The following is a 21183-nucleotide window of genomic DNA, read 5'->3' on the forward strand; positions in this document are numbered from 1 at the left end:
TTTATTTAAACAGCTGTGTCATTATTGCAGTGTAAATCCTCTGATACTGTGGCAGCTTGGCATGATAGAAAAATTTCTTTTTCTTTCAAAGAAGAAAGAGTTTCCTACTTTGTCCTTGTGCTGCTTGGCTGGGGAGAGGGGAAGGCACAAAATAGAAAATATTTGGAAAATATCTTCTGGGCCCAAACCAGAGAATCCTTGTAAAATATTTTCCTGATGATTTCACATTTCATATTTGTCTCACACAGTGAAAAAACGGATTCAGGGATAATTTCCTATTTCCCATGTGAACACCCTCAGCTTTCTTCCTCTGCACTTTTAGTAACAATGAAAAGGTTTTGCATTTATTTCCAAAATGAATTGCTTTGCACCTGAATCTCAAATATGTCATTGAGCCTTTTAACCCCAAATTTCCCGAGCAGAGTGAGCTGTGAGGTCAGTCCTGCCCAGGGACCATTTTGCTCTCTCTGAGCCTGGCTGTGATGCTGTGGGAGATGTGTTCCTTGGCATTAACCCAGAGTCAGATGGGTTCATTACCTGCAGTCTCACCTGGTGCTCATCTCTCAGCAGGGCACTGAAATGCTTCCCCACATCTGCTGGCAGTGTCTCTAGTGGAGTTACCTTCAGCTCCCCCAAAAAGCTGGAGCAGAGGTGCTCAGGGCAGTGGGGACGTGGAGCTGTGCACTACAACAGCCCCTAAATAAACCTCTTGTCTAATGGGAATAACATTGTGACAGTGGTCACAAGGGTGGCAGGATGAAGAGAGAGACAAGAATGTTAACTTTATGTTCAGAAGGCTTGATTTATTATTTTACGATATATATATAACATTATGACTATACTAAAAAGAAATAGAAGGAAAAATTTTCAGAAGGCTAGCTAAGAATAGGATAGAAAAGAATGAATAACAAAGGTCTGTGTCTCAGCAGAGAGCGAGACTCAGCCTTGCTGTGAGTGGTCAGTAAATCCAAACATCTACAGGAGGCCAATCACAGATGCACCTGTTGCATTCCACAGCAGCAGATAACCATTGTTTACACTTTGTTGCTGAGGCCACAGCTTCTCAGAAGAAAAATCCTAAAGAAAGGATTTTTATGAAAATATGTCCGTGACATAACATTGCTTCCTGTTGCTCTCCATCCCCACTTTCTATGCAGCCCTGGATGGAAGCCTCCACCTACAGATCCCCTCAGAGCCGTGTTTGGGGCCACCCTGCTGATGCCCATCCCATGTGGGACACCCTGGAGCTCGTGGAGCTGCTCCCTCTGGGGCCCTGACCCCAGCCCTCTGTTATTTTTTACCAGCCACTCACATCTTGGGCTATCCCTGGAATATTTTTGTCCTTTCACTTGCTGGAAAATATTACCCCCAGCTCTTCTGTAAATCCCTTGAGCATACTGTTAGTACTTGGCTTGTTTTTTTGCCCCAGAAGAGCTGCCATGAAATCCTTCTGGATGTTTTTGGTTGCTGGCACCGAGTCTTGGTGAGGTTTAAAGTGCTGCCGGGGGATTATCTGAAAGCTGCTGGATTCCCCAGAAACTGCAGTGGGGTTCCAGGGCCTGCCTTGGTGTGTGTGCACAGGGCTGGGTGCTTGGAGGGAGTGTTGGCCTCTGGAGGGCACCCATGGCTCAGCCTTGCAGGGTTAAGGGTTAGGAAAAACAAAAAAAAAGGAAATTATTCCATGAAGTGTTTGCCTGCTTGGGGGCTGAGGCTTGAACTTTTTAAAGTAACACTTGGACCAATTGGGGGCACTGAAAAGAACCAATTTCTGTGTTTTCCATCGCAGTTTTTAACCCTCTCCCCAACCTGTTTGCACAGAGGTCAAAGTGTCTGGCTGCAGCTGGATCACCGTGTCCTGGACCATGACTTGCCCAAGAAACCAGGCCCAGCTACTTTGTACTTTGCTGTTAGGTGAGTAATTGTTTCCACCAAGCAAACATCACCACTTGGGTTTATTTGTCACCAGGGGGTTTTGTTTAAAGGAGCTGATTACAGATTTGATAAAGGAAATAAATGTCAAAGCAATGTGTTATTTTTAGAAGAGATTAGGGCCTGGCTAAGTGCTGCTCTCTTTTGTATGTAACTGTGAAATAAAGTAGGTTGGAACCTGATACTTTTTAAACTCTTATTAGGACGTGATTCCTAGGGTGGGTTTGGGTTTTGTTTTTTATTTAAAGCCTCATTTTTTAAAGTATCTTCTTTGCCTGACGTGTCTTTGAGTGTGCTAAATTTCAATACGCTTTATTCAAACAATTTAACTTACTTTTTTCTTTCTGTTTACTTAAGGGCTGTGTGTATTTTAAAGGGATTGCTGATGGCTGTTTTGCTCACAGCTTAGCCAGGCCCCAGGAAAGAATAAAATCCCTGGCAAAATGATGATTTTGGCCAATGTAATTGCATTACTTTAGGGCTGTTGCTGGCAAAGCTCTGCTGGTTAAGGGCCTGAAAAAAATCCACATCCTATGAAACAGAGTTGGCAGAAGAGCTCAAGCATCATATTCTTAATATTGTTGGAGTCTTTGTTTTCCTTGAAGTCTGTGAGGGAACGTGAGAGCAGACTGACCTCATTTGCTTTTCAGATCTGGGTAAATTTATGCCTGGTGTGCTTAATTATTTGAAGCACTTCCAAAGCAGAGCCTCTCGTGTAGCTGGGTCAGTTGGCGCTGGTGCCTCCCCGTGTCCCCCACTGTCACCAGGGAGTGGGACAAACAAGTGGCACTTTGTTCTGCCTGAATACGTGCTGGGGTGTGATGGTGTCCAGAGCTCCTCTTCCACACTTTGCAGAAAGAAAAAGCTCCATTTATTAAAAGGGGTGATGGGCTCTTCACTGTGTTTGCAATGATCAGGATCTGGGAGGCCAAAACCTGTGGCTGCCCAAGAAAGTTCTGAAGGCAATCCTATTATAACTTGAGCATTCTTTTGGTTGGAATTTATGCTCTTTGCTCATTTTGGCCCTCTCTGTTGCAAGATGGCTCTCAGCAGGACAGGGTGTGCAGAAACTTGGGCAGGAGTTAATGTGTGAGGAGTGGGCTTAGAAAGATCAATATTCAGAAAGGAATTTTAAGCCTGACTTACTCTGGGGTCATGAGATCCAAAACAGGTACCCAAGGAGGCGGGCAGTGAGATGCAGAGCAGGAGGAATAAGATACAGAAATAAATAGCACTGCAGAAACTGCCTGATCCATGGAAAATAGGTATTCCAGCAGAAATGCCACTTCAAAACCTGCAGTTTCCAGTTGCATTACTGGAAATGGAGGAATCTCCAGATTGCTGGTTTTTCTTCACCTCATCCCTGAAATTTGCTGTTCAATAAGGAAACATGATAATCCTTTGAGATTTTAATTATTGCCAGCTGGCATAAAGTCAATCCAGTCAGGTTTTTGGATGGCACACTCAGCTGAAGGGCTCTGTGATGCAGATTGAGGACTTTCAGAAATGTCATTTTAGTTTCAAGGGTGCTGACAGCACTGGAAGTAGAAGCAGAATTTGCCCTTTATGGTGCTCCCAAATGTGCCTGCCATGCCCTGAACATCCTTATCTGTCCTGGGGTGATGAGAAGGTGCAGCTTGTACCACAGAGGAAATGGAGCTGGGATTGGGGCAGTGCCCCCCGTGCCCTCACCCTAAATCCACAGATCCCACAGCTTCCTGCTTTGTGCAGGAGTGACTGGGAGCTGCCTCTCTTCAGAGCCAGAGCTGTCCTGCTCCTGAGCCACACCTGAGCCTGGCTGAAAGAAAGTGGAAGTGCACATGAGGTCATCAGCTGAGGAAAATCACTTCAGGGTGCAGGGAAGGCTGCAGCAGGCTGAGGAAGGTCCACTCTGAGAAGGGCTGGTCTGGCAGGAGGATGGGAAGGGAGGAAGAGTGTGGGTCCTGCCCTCTGCTCTGCATTTCTGAAGAGAAACACTCAAGGGTGTTTAAAGTAAAATTTAGCAAAGCTGTTGGGGTAAAAAAAAAAATATATCAGGTGAGATCAAGAGAAGGTTGAAATACCTGTGGTTCATAGAGTTCATGGGGAAAGGTGAGTCATGGAAATGTAGAACAGCTTTTCAGATGTCTGGGGCTGCCCCTTGGCCAGGCTGCATGCCTGTGAAATGGGTAAATCATCTGCAGAGGCGTTCTGGAGAGTACTTTAAAATTAATTCAATGGGACACGCTGCAGGAATGTGAAATATTAAAGCAATTACCATTTAATGCATCACTTTCCTGAAGTCACAGCATAAACAGTGCAAGCATTCCTGACACCTGTGGCAGGTCCCAGCTTCCCTGCTGCCTAGCACGGGCTCTGTGCTGCTTGTTCAAGTGTCCTACAAACCATCCATGCCATGATCATCGGTCAAAATTCAGGGGATGGAGCTTGAGGAGCTTGTCAGGAGCCTCAGGAGCAGCCTAGGGAGAGGTTGGTCTGGCTCTGGTTGCCCTGTGTGGGTCACCCAGCCCCCTGCCCCCCGGGACAGGACATGGGGAAGCCCTGGGTGATCTGCATTGCTGAGGCACTGGTGGGCCAGGTGTTTGCTTGGCTGGGAGAAAGTTGTGTCTCCTGCCTGGCATTTAGTGGGAGCTGGAGTGAAGTTAGGGGTTCTTACAAACATCTCTGCTCCAACCCCTGTCCTCCAGCAGAGTGCTGGACCAACTTCCCCACCATGTCTGGAGTGGCTTTTCCACTGCTGTGACTTTCCCTGCAGAGGAGAGATGGGCTTTGCTCCTGTAGCATTCAGAGTTTTCATCTAATTTGAAAAGTCATCAGATATCCGGGATCTGTTGAACCAGGAGTCCCTGTGTGCTGTCAGGCTGTGATTTTCTGCTTGCTCCCTCCTAAAAGGCAGGAAATTAAGTGCAGTAGCTCGTAGTTCCTCTGTGCTATTTTATTGCTGGAGAACAAAACACTGAGGAAATAAAATGACTTGGGAGGAATATGAAACCTATTCAAGAGAGTCACTCATGGGTTTTGGTTCTTTTTTTAATTTTCAGGTTCTACATTGAAAGCATTTCCTTTCTCAAGGACAAAACTACGGTGGAGCTGTTTTTTCTGAATGCCAAGTCCTGTGTACACCAGGTAAGACTTGGAGCATTTTTGTGCATTTTTCTTCTATTGCTTTGCCACATGCTCCATCCTGACAACTTGGTAGGAGCTGTGTCTGATTTCTAGAGCTAATTGAAGTATTAAGATCTCAGCATGTTGACTCCCTCCTTGCCTTGAAAGCTGATGTTTCGTGCACATGAATGAGGCTGATGATGGTTCCAGCCCTGCTGTGTGCTCAGTGCTCTGCAATGAGTCTGAAATACTCAAAAGCTTTTAAGCTTCTTGAAATCTGGGCTGTAACTTCCCAGGTAGGCTCTGCTCAGTGGCACATCCTCCTGCAGTCTGCATAGCAAACACTCAGTGCAAGTGTCTCTTTACTGACCTTTAATCAAACTTCTCTTAAGAAGAAAAGGCCTGTGCGAAGGTCCTGTGTTGTGGATTTGGTCCCTAATTCCTTTATTTCCTGCCTTAATTCAGTGAGATAGTAAAGTAACAGTAAATAGTAATAGCAAATCCTATAAAGTAGCAATCACAACCAGTTGTTTGAATATTTTCTGTATTTACTTTCTGGTTGAAAAGCTTCCACTGTTTTCTTAAAATATTCAGATTGGTAAAATACATGTTTTTAAAAGGCACATCAGGATGTGGTAATGAAAATCTAAAGAATAAGGTTGATTTGCTGCAGGTGCATCTTTCTCTGAAATAAGAGTGGTGTGACAGCCATCTTTGCCATGCCCCTACATGCAGCTGCAGTTCTGTGAACTTTACTCTCATGCTTCTGGCATTTTCCAGTTAATGTCAAACTCTGGTGCCTTTTGTTTTCACTCATGGTTCAATCAGTCTGAGAGGGTCACTTGGTTCTTACAACCTTTCCTTGGGACACAATCCTAGGTGGTGGAGCTCAGTGTAGCCAGCCAAAGCTTTCACCTTCAACATGCTTCAGATTTTGGAGGATTCTTATTCAGGATGCAGTGTTGATTGTTTTATGAAAGAATACAGAAACCTGAAAGTGGTGATGGCAGAGCTGTAAGTGCTTTGTACAGGAATTGCTTTCTGGAGGAGTGAAGGAAATTTGGTGCATTTTTACAACATGCTGAAGTTTGAAAGATGCTCAAAGAACTTGGGGCCTCACTGGTTATGGTTATTAAAAAGCAAATCTCCATTTGATATATCTGCCACTTAAAATGAAGGGTCTTGGCAGCTTGTAGCCATCCTTAAATTGCTCCTTAACTGGAGCAGCTTAACAAATAATTTTGGAATTGGAAAATGGGTCTGGTTTTGGGATGGAATGTGGTAAATGCCACTGCTGTTGAAACAAACCCTATCCAATATTAACACATTTGGGTGCCAGTATATGTGTTTATGTGTAGGTATAAGACATATCAGAAAGCAAGGGTGAAGAGAAGCATAAAAAAAGAAATTTGAAGGCAGGCTGGCTCTTTTATTTTTCCCTATGGTTTGCAAAGTGTGTGCTCTAATTGTAGCCACCCAGAGTGTGGCATCCCTGTTCCTGCAGGCAAAACTGCCAGAAACAGGAGGTATCTGTTGTGTCCAGTTTCTGTGGGCAGCAGAGGGATGAGGAGCATCCCTTCCTCCTGAGAGGAGATCTCTGTGCAGCTCCGGGTGATTCAGCACACAGGGAGAGCTGGGGATGCCTGGCTCTGCTGCAGCCCTCTCTGTGCAGTTTCACAGCCCAGCTCAAGCCTCTGGCTCCTCCAGCAGGAGCCAGTTCCTCTACTCCCAAGCAGCTTTTAACCTTCCAATTAACTCCTGTGAAAATATTCTGTTCTACGTGACAAACTTCGGGTCAGTCCCAGGCAGTCTTGAAGGGCACGTGGGTCCAGCCTTCATCCTGAGCCCTGGGATGGGGCAGGAGGATGCACAGAGGCCCCTCAGATGTGCTCCCACAGCCTGTGCTCTCCCCTGGTGCTGCTGGCTCCTTTGTGGGGCAGGGAAGGAGCCAGGGGTGTCTGAATAGGAGCATCCCCAGCTCCGTGAGGGAAGTGGCTGATGCTCAATGATGACAGCCAGGAATGTTCCCTGGCACTGCTCAGTCCTTAATCCAGCTCCAGGAGGTTAGCCTGCCTCAGCTTGGCTTTTTGATTTTCCCTTTTTTTCCCATTCCTTTTCTTGTTGTATTCTTGGAGTGAGGAACCCCCAGTGTGTGAAAAGCAGCAGCTCACACCCAGCCCATGTGCCCAGGCAGTGCCAGAGGATGCCCTGCCAGGGCAATATCCTAACCTGGATCTCTGCAGGAAGCCTGTGCTCTGTGTGGGCCAGGAATGTGGTTTGGGATAGATGCTGCAACACCTGGGCTGTGCTGAGCCCTGTGTGGATGAGATTGCTTCAAAGTCAGTCGTGTTTCTTTGCTTTCACAAAGGTGTTTGCAAAGTTTTCGCTGCAGCTTTTCCCCGTAGGGGAAACCCAAATCCAGGGTGGTGCAAATGCCTGATGCTTGAGTGCTCTTGTGACATTCCTGAGCACTGGCACGTGTTGACAGCACAGCAGAGTGTGGGCACCTGTGCTCCCTTGTCTTCAGGGGGCAGGGATGTTTTTGTGAGCAGGGAGGGGGTGATGCTGCCCTGTGTGTGCCATGGGGTGCCCGTGCTCCTGCTGGCACGTGGGCACACCAGGAGAGCCAGACACAGCCAGCACAATGGCAAAGCGCTGTGCCAGCCCTTCCTGTGCAGGGGATTTATCCTTGGCTAACAAAGTACAGAGGCTGCACTAGAAATGTATTTACAGTGTTCTTTGAGATGTCTGTGTGTGAAATCCTGTAAGGGGCTGTTTCTAATCAAAGAGAATGGAATCCTCCTAAGGAAGTCCAGCACCTCTGGGGTCAGGCTGGAGCTGCTGGGCAGTGTGTGCTGGGTGTCTTGTAACAGCTGAATAAAAACTTAGGGTAAACACTATACCATTTTATATTCTTAGTTACATAATATATTACAAAATATGATCATGAGTAATAAATAATGAAATCAAAACCTGCGTGGCAGCTCTGAAAAGGGTGAAGGCTTGCTTGGTGTTCTGCAGTGCACAGCCATGATTCTCTTCCTCACCTTTCAACCCCACATTCCTTCTTGCAAGTCTCTCTGCTCCTTTCTGAAATCAGGTACTGCTTCACCCTGCCAGGACTCGGAGGAATCTGGGCCTTGTGCGTTTTGCAATCTCTGTAGACATTCTGGCAAGGAAGGGACAAGACAGACAATGAAATCTCAGCTGCCAAAAATGTATTTCTTTCTACTCCCCACCCACTCCCCCACCTCTGTGCTCCTCTACTGTCAAAGCTGCTTTGTGCCTCTGGGACCTTTGCTGGCACGTGCCAGGTTTGTGCATCCTCTGTGACCTGTGCTGCTCTCTGTGCAGTCTCCTCTGCCTGTGGGGAGCTGGGGGAGACCCCTTTGCCTGAGGCACAAGAGGGCTGAGACCTCATTTTAACTTTTGTGAAGCCCCCTTTGCATGTGAACAGAGCACAGCATGTGCTGCTAAACTTGGTGCCCCCTCACTGCACAGACCTTGGCATCCAGCTGAGACAGCAAATGCTGCCAGAGCTCTCACCCTGCCCTCTGCCATGCCAAGCTGCCCGTTTTCCCCTTGGTCTGGTCCCTCTCAGTGCTGTGTGGTCCCAGCAGCTGGCTGGCTCCTGCTCTGCAGCATCCACGCTCCTGGAGCTTGGAGAACTCGCATCCATTGCCAGGAACAGCTTGGACCACCGAGGTGGGAGCTGGTGGTAATTATATATCCAGGTCTGCTCAAGTGCTCTCCAGTCACTTGGTTAAAAACTCATTTATCCACATGTATTCTGGGAGAATGCAAAGGCTGCAGTTGCTTTGTGTACATCTGGCCTCTCTTTTCCAAGGCTTTGAGTGTCGCTGCCTGAGAACCTTCAGTGGTGACAACTTCACTTTAAAAGCCTTCTCACCCACCATTGACTTCAAGAAGCTGAGTTAAGATTTATAGCTGTCTGAAACCTGCTGGAATTCAGGAGAGGGCAGCCTGGTGCAGTGGGTATCTGGAATGGCTGTGTTTGCACAGGGAGCTCTGTAAATGTGAAGTGTTCAGTGTGTTATTGCACAGCCCATGACCATAGCTGGGGTGCTTGCAGGGAGGTGGGTCAGAGCTAGTCACGCACATGCTGGTGATAAAGTTGGAAAGATAAATTAGTCTTTTCTTCTTTTGAAACAGCCAAGTTTGGAAAAATAACACCCTGCTTGGCTAGCAAAGCACTGTCAAGTTTATTATGCATTAGGGCTAACCTCCATATAGCTCTGCAGTCGTGTGGTTGAGTCTTTGCCAGGCCTTAAAATATGTTCTGTAAAGTTAAGATCTTGGTCAAGTTGGCTGTGTTCCCCATTTCCTCTGTATCTCTGGGTGTTTTGGGGGGTTTATTTAAATTCCCATTTGTTTCAAGGACTTGTAAGAATTGCTTTAAAAAAGGGAAAAGTTAAAGGAAATGTAAGTTTTCAGGGGAGTCTGTGCTCGCTCCATGAACAGCAATGCTTGTGAGCACTTGGCAGCCTGGGGACCAGTGCTTACCAAGAAGAGCTGTTGAAACAGACCCCTGGTGTGAGCATAAAGTCTGGCTGGTTCCCAGCTCCTGGGGAGCACAGTGGTCATATATCAGAGAGCTCTCGAAAGTTTTATAATGGATATTTCCTAGTTCTCCCCGTCCTCCAGGGAGAGGGGAACGTTCCCGTGTAGCCCTGTAACAGTGTGTAGTCTGATCCTAGCCAAGGCCATTAAACAGCCTCTGTCTCTTGCCTGAGTTGGCTGTTCTGCTCCCAGAGGCAGCACATGTGAAGCCCAGGTTGAGGTTCAGCAGGAGCACTTGGCTTTTTCCTCCTCCAGGGCTGTTCTATCCTGTGGATTCTGCTGTGGCAGCCACCTCCATGGCCCAGCCTTCATGTCAGCAAGTGAGGAGGATGGAGCCTGTGAATAAAATGTGATAGGACCCCACTCTGACGCAGTTTGGCAGATCTCCATGGGGCCCCCATTGTACCCCCAGACCTCACCTGGGGCTGTGCTGGTGGCTTTGGCCATGGTGTGGGGACAGTCCAGGGCCTCCTGAGAGTGCTGAGGTCAATCCAAGTCCTGCTGTAAAGGGTGCCCCAGGGACCTGTGGGACTCCTGGGGAGGTGCAGGTTGTGTCCCAGCTGGGCTGGCCCCATTGCATATGAAAATTCAATTGATTTGCAGCCAGAGTTCTGCTCCTCACATCTCTGGATGTACTCACCTCCTCCTGGGACTAACACATGGGTTAATTGCCATGGAGAGTCCTGCACCTTTGATGTCCTGGCCACAGAGCAAAGGTGCTGTGACAGCTCAGCCAGTTCTGTTGTTGTGTGTGTTGATATCTCCCTGTGATGGTGGGGTAGCAAAGCAAAAGGCTGTGATTATATGTTAAGGCTAATGACACTTGCTATGTGCCCTGGTTTGCAAACCAGGGAAGTCTTCAGGCCTTTCCCCATTCTCTGCTTTTACTCTTGTATTAATAAGAAAGTCGATGTGTTCCTGTTGCACAGTGCAGGTGAGTCCTGGAGTAGCTGCTCCTGTCCCTGGAGTTTCACCTAAGTGTTGATGAGGCACAAAAAAGGCAGAAGGAAATGAATGAGAGTGGCTGGCAGAGACAGCAAAATAAAGGGTGTAACAGGGAAACCTGAACCTGTCCCTCACCACTAACAGCTTTTATTTTTGAGCTGGGTTGGCCTCAGCCCCTGAGGTGGGAAGCAGCAGGAATGGCCAGGGAGGAGCTGCATCAGCCTCTGCACCTGCACTGAGCTGTGCTTGGTCTCAGCCTGTGCTTGGTGTGAGGGGCTGTGGGGCTCCATACATGAAACAGAACCCATCATGGACCATCTCAATTCTGTGGAGCAGCTGTGAGGCCTTCTGAGCCACCCAGGCTGCAAGGCCCATGGGGGAAGTGCAGCACAAGTGGAAATCCGCAGTGTTTCTCCCAGGAAGGTCGGGAGGAGCAGAGTGCCATTTGCTCCTCTAGCAGCTCGTATTCTGCTGCTTTTGTGCTTTGCTTTACCTCCCTGAGGTGCTGGAGGCTGACACTTGCTTTGCTTTGCTTTTTCTCAGCTCGGTTTGTGTCCTTGGAGCAGAGTCCCAGCTCAGGTGCTCTGCCAAGCCTGGAGCAGCTGCTGCAGGAGGGATGGGATGGTGCCCCCAGTGCCCTGCAGGGCAGTGAGAACAGCAGGTGACAGCACCAGGGCTCAGGTGTAGGTGTGAGTGCTGGTAATTGGGACAGGCAGTTGGAAGCTGGAGTTATCCATGTGTTTGTCTCTGTGCAGTAATTAATTCCCCAGCACAGGCAGGGTGAGCGGCAGGATCTGCCTGACCCAGTTCCTCCTGCACAGCCTGTGTGGTGGAACAGGTTGTGGCCAACACCCACTGCCCTCCCCAGCCTGGCACAAAAAAGCCTTAAAAACGCTGAAAAGCTGCTCAGCTTTCTGCCCTGCTGGGCCGTGCCAGCCCATCTCAGCACACAGAGCAGGGATTCTGCATCCCTGGTGGGAATCACCTCACTGCTGGATCAGGGCATGGGGTGCTGGGACTGCTTTGTTCACTTGTGATGGCTCCACACCCAGATAATTGCCTGCCTAGGTTTGGGTCCTTTCTTTCCCTCTGCTAATTGCACCCTTCTTTCAGCTTTTTTTAAAGCACCTTTCGGTAATCACTGGTAATTATATTCAGTCTTGTGGCTGTCTTGAGGCTATTCAGTCATGGTGTGTGCATTTTTGGGGGTGTCTTTGGCTAACACAAATTTTTAAGGAATTAGTTTGAGGGAACAAGTGTGTTGGTATCTCAGCTCTCAGATCTGCAGGTGAAATGATTTTGTTGTCAGACTTTAACCTCTGGAGGTTACATGTGGTTTGAACAAACCATGTCCATTTCCACTTCTTGCTCTAAAGAGTTAAACACGACAGTTCCTGTGTGTGCTTATTTTTTTAAATCTGCTTTAATCTGAGTTTACAGCCTAAAGATTTGCTTAACACAGTTAATGCTCATCTGACTATCATCACTCTTGATCTGAGTTTTCATCAGGATTTCAGACTTGTATCTCTATGGCAGTAAATTCTAGTGTTGTTGCTGTGTCTAATGAGGGTTCAGTGCTCTATTCATGACCAAGCTTGTGATTTTTATCACATTATAAGTCTATGTCTGTGTAGCAAGAGCTCTTATCTGAACTGGGGGCTGAATTCTGCCCATGGGCACTGAAGGTTGAGTTGTTCTTAACCAGATGCTGAGATAGTGACCCACTCCTGCTCTACCGTAATTGCCAACCAGTTTGGACACCTGCTGCAGCCTTTTATTGCTCTGATGTTTATCAGGATGACAAAAGCCAGCACCTGAATCCGCTGGACCAAGTTCAGTGTTCAGATAAGCCAGTGGTCTCCTGGCTGAATCTGTCTCACTGGTTAAAATGATCAGCCCCTGTGCAGACTCTAATTGAAAAATATCAGTTTCATCCCCTCCCTGGGGCTGCAGTCACCAGTCTGTTTTAAACTCATTTACATCTCAAGTGTAGAAGAGTCAGATTCCATTATCTGAATGACATACATCTGCTTAACCTCGTGCTGCTGACCTTGTTCCCACTTGGATAAATTTAGGAAAATCTTCATCTTCAACATGTGGCTGTGGGAGCCCTGGCTGCCCTGGCTCTCAGGGCCCCCTCACTTGCCCACTGAAGTCTCTGCTGGAATTACCCTGGCAATAGCAGGCAATAAAAATTAATCTTCTTACAGTCATTTTCCTCATCTATTTTTGAAATATGACCTTGCTGATAAAGCAATACTAAGAGAGAAACCCCCATCTGCCAACCTCCAGACTGAAGGATGATTATAAAATCAAAATATTGCCTGAGTGAGAAGAGTCATGATCCTGCACTTCAGAGCAGCACATATCACTGTCTGGATTTGTGTCAAGCCAAGGGCTGTCCAAACTCCATGACAGCCTAGGGCAGACCTGGATTACATTACAGCAATGGCCAATTGGTGAGCCAGATGGCAAATAATGTTACATTGTGATGAAAAAGTACTTGCAGGCTCAGAGGGAATTGCCCAGGAGACTGTCACTTGGAGAGCATTAGTCTGTCAAACACAGGCTGAGCTGGGCTTTGGCATCCTTGGCTTCAAATCCTTGCTCTGCTGCTTAGCTACTGCAGCACTTCGGGGCAGTCCCCTCACTTCCCTGCACCTTTTCTGTGATCTTTAATCCCTTTAAAGGGTGGGTTGTTCTTAATGTTGGTTGGTTGGTTTTTTTGTTTTTTTTTCTCCTGAGCCTTGCTTAGAGTGGCCTCAGTCTCCTTCCACTGTTACTGTGTGGGCAGTAACTTGGGCTGTGAGGTTTGCAGCAGCTGGAGAGAATGATGGCAGCCCTGCCCCTGGGGTGATCTGTTTGTCCCCTTTGCTTGGTCAAGAACATCTTCAAGAGGACTCTCTTGCCTCTTCACTCTTTACAGCTTCTAAGCAAATTTGAAACTGAGAGCACTGGCACAGCAAATCCCTCACTCTGATAGCAAATTGAAACCTCCTCACCTGGATAAGCCAGTCCCCCTTTGTGCTCTCTTTGGTCTCCTAAAACCCTGAATAAAGTGGTTTGTGGAATCACTGTTAACACTTGTGGCCATGCCATGGCAGCCAGTGAAATGACCAGTTTCCTAAGGCCAGTATCTAGGAAAAAGCAAATAAACACAGAAAAGCAGCCTCATAATTATTCTTGCTAATTAGTTAATGGCTGTGAGGTGCTGTGAAGATGAGAAGTGAGGAGGTGCTTGGTTATGAAGTCCCAAACACCCCTGTGAGGCCAGCAGCAGCTCCTGCTGTGGGTCAGCAGAGACTCTGCTGCAGCAGCTCTGAGTGCTCTGAGCTTATCTGGGAGCCAGCAGTAAATCAAGAGGGCTTTGGAGAGTTAAATCTCCTTGAGTTTCTTGTAGGCTTAAAAGGCAACGAGCCCCATGTAGCTGACTCTGCCTTGGGGCAGGGCAATGCTCTTGGTGAGCTTTTAAAGCCCCTTCTGCCCCTGTTTTCCCTGATTTTGTGATCCAGGGCAGCTTTGCTGAGCCAGATCTCACCTTTCCTGCTGAGCTGAAGTTCCCTGTGATGGCATTTTCTCATATCTGAGTTCTTTGTGTGCTGGTGAAGGACACCATGGTGCTGGGGTGACCTGATCTCCTGTAATCCTCTCACCACCACAGCTGGCATCAGAGGTTGCTTGCCAGATGCAATTTAAGCTTTCAGAAAGCCAGCTCAGATGTGCATGACAAAGACTAACCTGATACAGACCTGGAAGTAACAAAGTGCCTTAAAATTGCACCTACATGAGGAGTTTTTGGGCTGCAATCTTGCCTCTTTTCTTAAGCACCAACATGAAAGAGATCTGAAGGAAGGATGCACTTCAAGCTGGTTTTTTTCTCTGAACTTCTGATGTGCCCCTCCTCTTCTTCTAATAAAATATGTCTGGGAATGCTTTGGGGGCTTCTCCTGCATAGCTGGTGCCACACCTGTTGGGAAGGGGAAATTCCTCCTGGTCTGCCTGTCAGAGAGGCCTGGGGGAGTGCTGCTGCTGGAATGTTTTATTGACAAAGCTGGCAAAAACACTTCCTTTCCATGAAAATTGAATTATTTGTTTGTTCAGCTTTTGAATTTAGTCTCTGTGGGCCAGACCTGCAGCTGGGGTAAATTAGCTCAGCTCCAGATGTGCCCTAATATATTTTGAGATGTCATTTCCCTGTATCTGTATGTGATTCTCTAGGTTTTGCTGCTGCCCTGGTTTTGGCATTGTTTCAGCTTTTGGTCTGCTTTGTCTCCTCATTCAGCCAACAGATCCTGGGGGCTAAGGGTGTGCTGGGATCTCAGTGACATGAGGCAGGCATCATGTCCACTGTCTGCATTTGCAGAAGGTCACTAAGAAAAATCTGTGCTCCTGGGCTGCTCCATAGGCTCAGGTTTGTGCTTTGCCCACTGTTTGCAAGGTGCAGGAGGAGTAAAGAGTGCCACTGTCAGTGCATCTCCTTTGCTCTTCCAGTGTCACTGCTGGTCCCTGAGTACAACCAAGGCCAGGGGTTTTCCTGGTAAGAAACTAACGTGGAAAGTTTGTACTTAAGCTTGTAAGCAGGAGAAAAAAAAAAGGATCCTTGTGTATTTTTGATGCTTTGGCACCTGTGGAGTTTCTGAGTACACAGTGCTGTTAGGACAGGGCTGGTTTTGGGGTGGGCTTCAGGCACACATTTTCATCATGGGATCCATGGATCCATGCAGTTTTTCTGAACATTGCTCTAGAGCTCCAGTGGAGTTGGAAGAAAGGAAAGCTGTGGGATGCAGACTGAGCAGGACAAAGGACTCAGTGATGCTATCCTTGTGATTAATCAGTATGGCTGGTTTAGCACCAGGGGCCTGTGTACCACAATCACAGCTAACAAGGAAAGGCCTTAAAACTGTAAGCAGTAAAACTCTTTACGGAGAGATGGATGTAGTTCTTTGGTTTTCTCTTGGCTGGGACAGGGCTATATCCCAGTGGATAGATGCATGCAAATGAGTGGAGAGCACAGAAATGAGCTGGGAAATAAATACTTTTCTTGCAGATGGTGTCAGGGGTTTAGATCTTGTCAAATACTGCTGTTTGTGGAGCTGATAGGTGCTCCTGGGTGCCATCCAACCGTGTATCTGCCGTGCCCCATCCCTGCAAGTGGAACTTCAAAACCAGCAACCACCTTAAAACACATACTCGCCCACCGGGTTCACTGACACATAAGCCACTGCTCTGCATTTTTTGGTTGGGGTGACCTTGGAGCAAAATAAAACCTCCAAAAATTAGACCACACCTCTAGACTGAGAGCAACCCCTCAGCATGCTAACAGCATCCAGACCCAATCCAATTGATCAATGGACCAAGCTACCCCAGGGATAACAGCGGAATCGCAACACTTGGCAGGGATGGAGCGACCTGGTCTAGTGGAAGTGATAGTGGAGCCCTGGAAAAAGTTAGATAGAATCTAAAATGTTAGGCTTTGTGCTTTCCCAGATCAACTGCACCTGCATAAGCAGTATGATAAATTATATAATTGTTAGATGTGATGATTGTTTAGTAATTAAATATAATTATTATATAACCATAAGAAGAATAATGAGAAACTATGTTGGAAATTCAGAGAGGGGCTAAATTTATGTATGCAATAGAACAATATAAGTTTAATAATTAACGTGAAATTTATATAACGATAGACTATAAAAACATGATCATTTCGGATGTATGGTCGGAATCAGATTTGGGTAATACCCCGATTCCTAGAGCACTTTAATGAAAAGCACCGCATATAATCCCCCGTGATTATGTGTTTTTGAACGCTAACAGGAGGTGTCCCTGCCCAGGGCAGGGGGCTTGGGGTGAGATGGTTGTTAAGGTCCCAAACCCAGCCAGTCTGTAATTCCATAGATTGCAGTGTATGACGGCCAGTCCGTGATGCTGTGACCCTCCCCATGAGGATGGGGTGTGCGTTAACATCCTTGGGGTGCTGCACGGCAGGTTGGGGCTGGCAGCGTGCGGGCACGGGGCAGCATCCCGCGAAATGCAGCAGCACCACGGGGCAGCATGCCGCGAAATGCAGCAGCACCACGGGGCAGCATCCCGTGCAATGCAGCAGCACCACGGGGCAGCGTCCCGTGCAATGCAGCAGCAGCACGGGGCAGCATCCCGCGAAATGCAGCAGCACCACGGGGCAGCATCCCGTGCAATGCAGCAGCAGCAGCCGCGTTCGTACCGAGGGCAGGGCTGGGGCTGGGCTGTGAGCACGGGCTCTGTGCGTGTGTCGGTGGCAGCGGGGACGCGGGGCGGGAGCGCCGCTCTGGCAGCGCCGCCTCCGCCGAGCCCCTTCCCTTCCCTGCCCTCCCTCCGTCGCTGCCGCCCGCTCACGCTCCGCTCTCTCCGCACAGGGACACATCGAGGTGGACAGCGAGACCGTGTTCAAGTTGGCCGCCCTGGTGCTCCAGGTGAGTGTTTCCCCCCGGCTGGGTTTGGCTCAGTTTATTCCCTTCCCGGAGTTTTTCCCTCCCCGCTCCGTACCGAGCCCCCGCTGGCTTGTTTGTGGTCTCCGCGGCTAGGGAGCTCAGAAAAAGCTGGAACACGCAGGAGGTTCTTTTTGAAATGTTTGTTTGAGGAGTTTTAAATGGAAAGAGTAAAAGCTAATTGAGGGAAGTCGTTTATCTGGGCAGGTTTCCATTCATTTTATCACTTAACCGTAGTTTAAATGCATTCCAGAGATCTGGGAAGAAAAGTGTAAATATTGTAGCTCAGTCAGCTGTGTTATGCCTGTGAATCTTCTTTTCCAAACATATGGTTTTGATCCCTCTGTTATGTTAAAATATACAGTGTCAGTTTTCCCTTTCATTAATCTAGTTTTGCTCTAATGAGACTTAAATTCCAGTTTTTTACCACTTTCTATGAAATAAAATTCTGCCTGTAAAAAATTGGGGTTTTTCCCCATTGCATTGTCACTGACAAAGTGCCACAGCAAAGCTGCAGCAGCAGCTTGATCTGCCTGAACAGTTGTTTTCATCTCGAGTGAGCACAATTCCTCCCAAGTGCTGACCTGACTGTACAGCCAACCTTAGCCTGGATGGGAGAGGAGGGAGAATTGTATTTCACTTCTTGTGCACTAAAAGCGGCATTTGATTTGCAATGTGAAACTCATCCCGGTTTTGGAAGCAGTTTTATTTGTGCCGTGGGTGGATTGTCTGCAGCTGGGAGCACGAGGGGCCAAGTCCAGCTCCTGAGCACATGCAGGGAGTGTGGTGGGGGTCAGGATCTGCCTGCAGAGCTGTGGGAGTGGGGAAGGGAACAATGCTGGGAAAACCGAGGGCTTTGAAGAGATCGTGTTTTAATTCTGTCACTGTTTTTCAATTGTAGGAAGCTAAAGGGGACTATTCCAGGTAATAACGTTTTCCTTTCTAATACTGGTGTGCTTGATGGATGTGTTTTTCTGTGTTGGCATTGTACTGCAAACAATCACGAATGGGGGTAAAGTCCAGCTGCGAGCAGTGCCCGAAGAAAGTGAAATGTGCTGCTGGGCTGGATAAAATCTGAGTCTGCAGGGTGAGCAATGCCTTTTGTGAGCAAGCTCTGAGTCAAAACAGCGTTTGAGGCCACCACGCTGTGCTCCCCTCCCGAGTGTGGGTGCCACAGTGGGAGAAGGGGGAGCTCCCACACCTCCCTGCTGGGAAAACCTCTGCTTTGCCAAGCTTTGGCCAAGCAAATCATTGCCTGTGCTTCTGCTGGCCTGTGTTTGGGTCCCTGTGGGTGACCTTGCCCACAGCCCTGAGCCATCAGCTGCCCTGGGATCAATGAGCCGTGTTCTCCTGCAGCTGCCCGGGGGCCTCTCCCTCCCCACACTTGACCCAACACTTGTGTTCTGGCTGATGTGCACCCCCCTTGCTCTGTTTAAAGCTTCATCATCAGGCCTGCCTTCCCCTTGGAGGTGCTGCTTACCCAGCTCTGATTGTGATAAGGGGCAGAGGGGAGCAGGTGGGGTCACCTGGACCTGCTGGAGCCACGGGGAAAGACCTTCCATTAGAAACAGCTCGCTGAGCAAATAGAGATCCAGAAGATTGGCTTTGGTCACGTTAATATTTTACTGCTTGCTGAGTTTCCATGTGTGGGGAGAGGTGTGTTTTACGCTTTTGCTACAAGAGCTTTGGAGAGGGCTCAGTACAGACCCAAATGCAGGGAGCAAGTCACGTTTGACTGCCTGAGTGGCTCTGCTTTCCCTCGAGGGGGCAGTTGTCAAGTAAATGCCAGTGCCAATCCCCAGACCCCTTCCTTTCAAAGGGCTGTCTGTTGTCTGCCAGAGGACACGCTCTCTGAAGTCCATCAAACCCCCTCCTCCTATTTGTTGGCATGCTGTCACACCTGCAGGGACAGAAAGGTGTTTTTGGTCACCTGGGTGGGCTGGCTGTGCAGGCCATTTCTGTTCCTGTTCATGCTGCAGACCTGCTCTGTGACCCCCAGTGTACTGCTTACACCTGCAATATGCTGCGTTTTTCTCTAGAAAGACCCCTTATCTTGCCTGATCTCCACAGGGACGCCCTAAGTTTAGCTCAGTAAGGCACAGATAACCAGAAAATCACTGCTGACTCCACAATAAGTAACTTGTTCAGCTGTAGCAACTGGTGGCACAATTTTCTTAATTCTCAGGAACAGGGGTTAATGTTAAAAACCACCTTGGTGGTGAAAAGCTCCCCTTATGTGGTTTAAACCTAACACAGCCTCCTTATCATTTGCCATAAATAGGTTTGTAAGTATGGCTTCACAAGCCCAGGAACTGTGGCTGTGGCTGTTTTCCAGGGACATGTTGCAAGGAGTGGATTGCCCGTGGTTACCTTCAGAAGTATTTAAAGAAAATTGTAGGGAAGAGCACTCTGCTACAAGAGTGATTTCCAAATGCAGCTCTTCCCCTAAGAGTTGCATAGAAATAGCTGCAGCAATTGTTCCCTCTGTTAAACTGAACATATGTTATGCCCCCGTGGCAAATGAGCACAGCCAGCTGTCCCAGGCCCAGTGAGCACACCAGGAGTGAAGGAATTCCATGTCACATATCACAAGTGGTCCTTTGGGCCAGTGCTGATAAAGCACTGCCTTAATTACCAGCATATCTTAGCGAGGATACCGAAGGACTGGCCTCTGCTGCACAGCTTGCTGTGCTGCGCACACTGCGTCCCTGTGCACTGCCTTGAGTTTAGAGTGCTCTCTGCCTGCTGTCATTTGGACATTCTGCTTTGAATCACCTTCTGGAATGTGGCTCTTGCACCACCTCCGTGAGGACGCGCAGGTTGATTTTTCTGGTGCTGGATTAGTGCTGAATGAATGCCGGCAAATACAGGAATTGCCTGGAGTCCTGGAGATTAGCTCTGTGGAAGTGAGGGTTGGGCCAGTCCAGGCAATGCTGGGGATCTCTTCCTGTCTGATTTTTTTCACACACATCCCCTAGGCAGCTTTTCCATGGGGACACATCCTGTGGTGGGGTCACCATGTGGCATTCCCCTGATGTCAGCTCCATACCAGGGCCCAAACACTGCTGTGTTTCTCTCCCGTGGTTCTACAGGAACCTCTTTCCCAATCCTCTGCTCAAATTCCCAGATAACACCCTGATGGCAGGGAGCAGCAGCCTGCTGGGAAACACCCTCCCCTGCCCCATGCTGAGTGGGTGAGCACATTCCTTGGAAATCTGTTTCTTTTCAGTGAGCAAACCTGACACGTGGGCGCTTGGAGAAAGTAAAAATCTTTCGATTTCTGCACCTACCAAGGTCACTCTGGAGGGGCTTCACAGTCTGGTAGAACTGGCAGCATGGGAATAGCAGGGACTTTGGGGTTTGGTCCTTGCAGGTGCTTTGCAGGACCCCAAGGTCCTGAGCTGGTCTCTTACAGGACAGGAGTTTCACAGAATCATGGAATAGTTTGGGTTGGAAGAGATCTTAAAGATTTCGTGCTTTATTATTTGGGGAGAGACTTTATGTAAGATGGTAGACCCACATTCCACTTTGAGAGGACCCTGGTTTTGAAGACATGTTTATAATTTGGGAAGAGACTTTATGTAAGATGAACCACCCAAATCCCACTTTGAGAGGACCCTGGTTTTGAAGACATGTTTATAATTTGGGAAGAGACTTTATATAAAGATGAACCACCCAAATCCCACTTTGAGAGAACCCCGGTTTTGAAGACATCTTTATAAAACTAAAGTACATGCTTCAAAATTGCACCCCCAGCATGTCCTGGTTTGGACAACTCTGGATTCTCAAAGGCAGCCACGACTGGCTTGGGGACACAGGAGGAATGAGGAGCAGAAGTGGCAGCAGGCCACCATGTACCCATTTCCTTTTCCTGTTTACCCAGCTGGTGATCCCAGCCAAGATAATTCCCTGCTGTGTGTGATGAAGAGGATGTCACAGGGATGCTCAGTGAGTTATCCCTCTTCCCCTAACTGGGATGGTGTCAGGGCTGCCCTGGGCAGAGCAGGACAGTCCTGCAGCTCTGCTGTCCCCACGAGGGGCTGCAGGACAGTCCTGCAGGGCTGAGATGCTGCAGATTCCTGCCCCTCTGCCTCCCTGAGCAGCGCTGAGCACGCTTTGCTCAAGAGGAAGGATGTAACGCTGGCTCATGTTTGCT

General features: G+C 48.2%; 1 protein-coding gene across 2 annotated transcripts in view; it reads left to right on the plus strand.

Moving 5' to 3' along the window:
* Window positions 1–21183, plus strand: part of FRMD4B (FERM domain containing 4B) — a 78919-nt gene that overhangs the window by 19954 nt on the left and 37782 nt on the right. For both annotated transcript variants that reach the window (XM_059480289.1, XM_059480290.1), the window contains exons 4-7: window positions 1819–1911; window positions 4971–5055; window positions 16956–17012; window positions 17929–17951. In XM_059480289.1, the coding sequence (XP_059336272.1) occupies window positions 1819–1911; window positions 4971–5055; window positions 16956–17012; window positions 17929–17951 (258 nt within the window). The remainder of the gene's footprint in view (window positions 1–1818; window positions 1912–4970; window positions 5056–16955; window positions 17013–17928; window positions 17952–21183) is intronic.

Source organism: Ammospiza nelsoni, chromosome 11, assembly GCF_027579445.1.
Source record: "Ammospiza nelsoni isolate bAmmNel1 chromosome 11, bAmmNel1.pri, whole genome shotgun sequence".
Taxonomy (NCBI): domain Eukaryota; kingdom Metazoa; phylum Chordata; class Aves; order Passeriformes; family Passerellidae; genus Ammospiza; species Ammospiza nelsoni.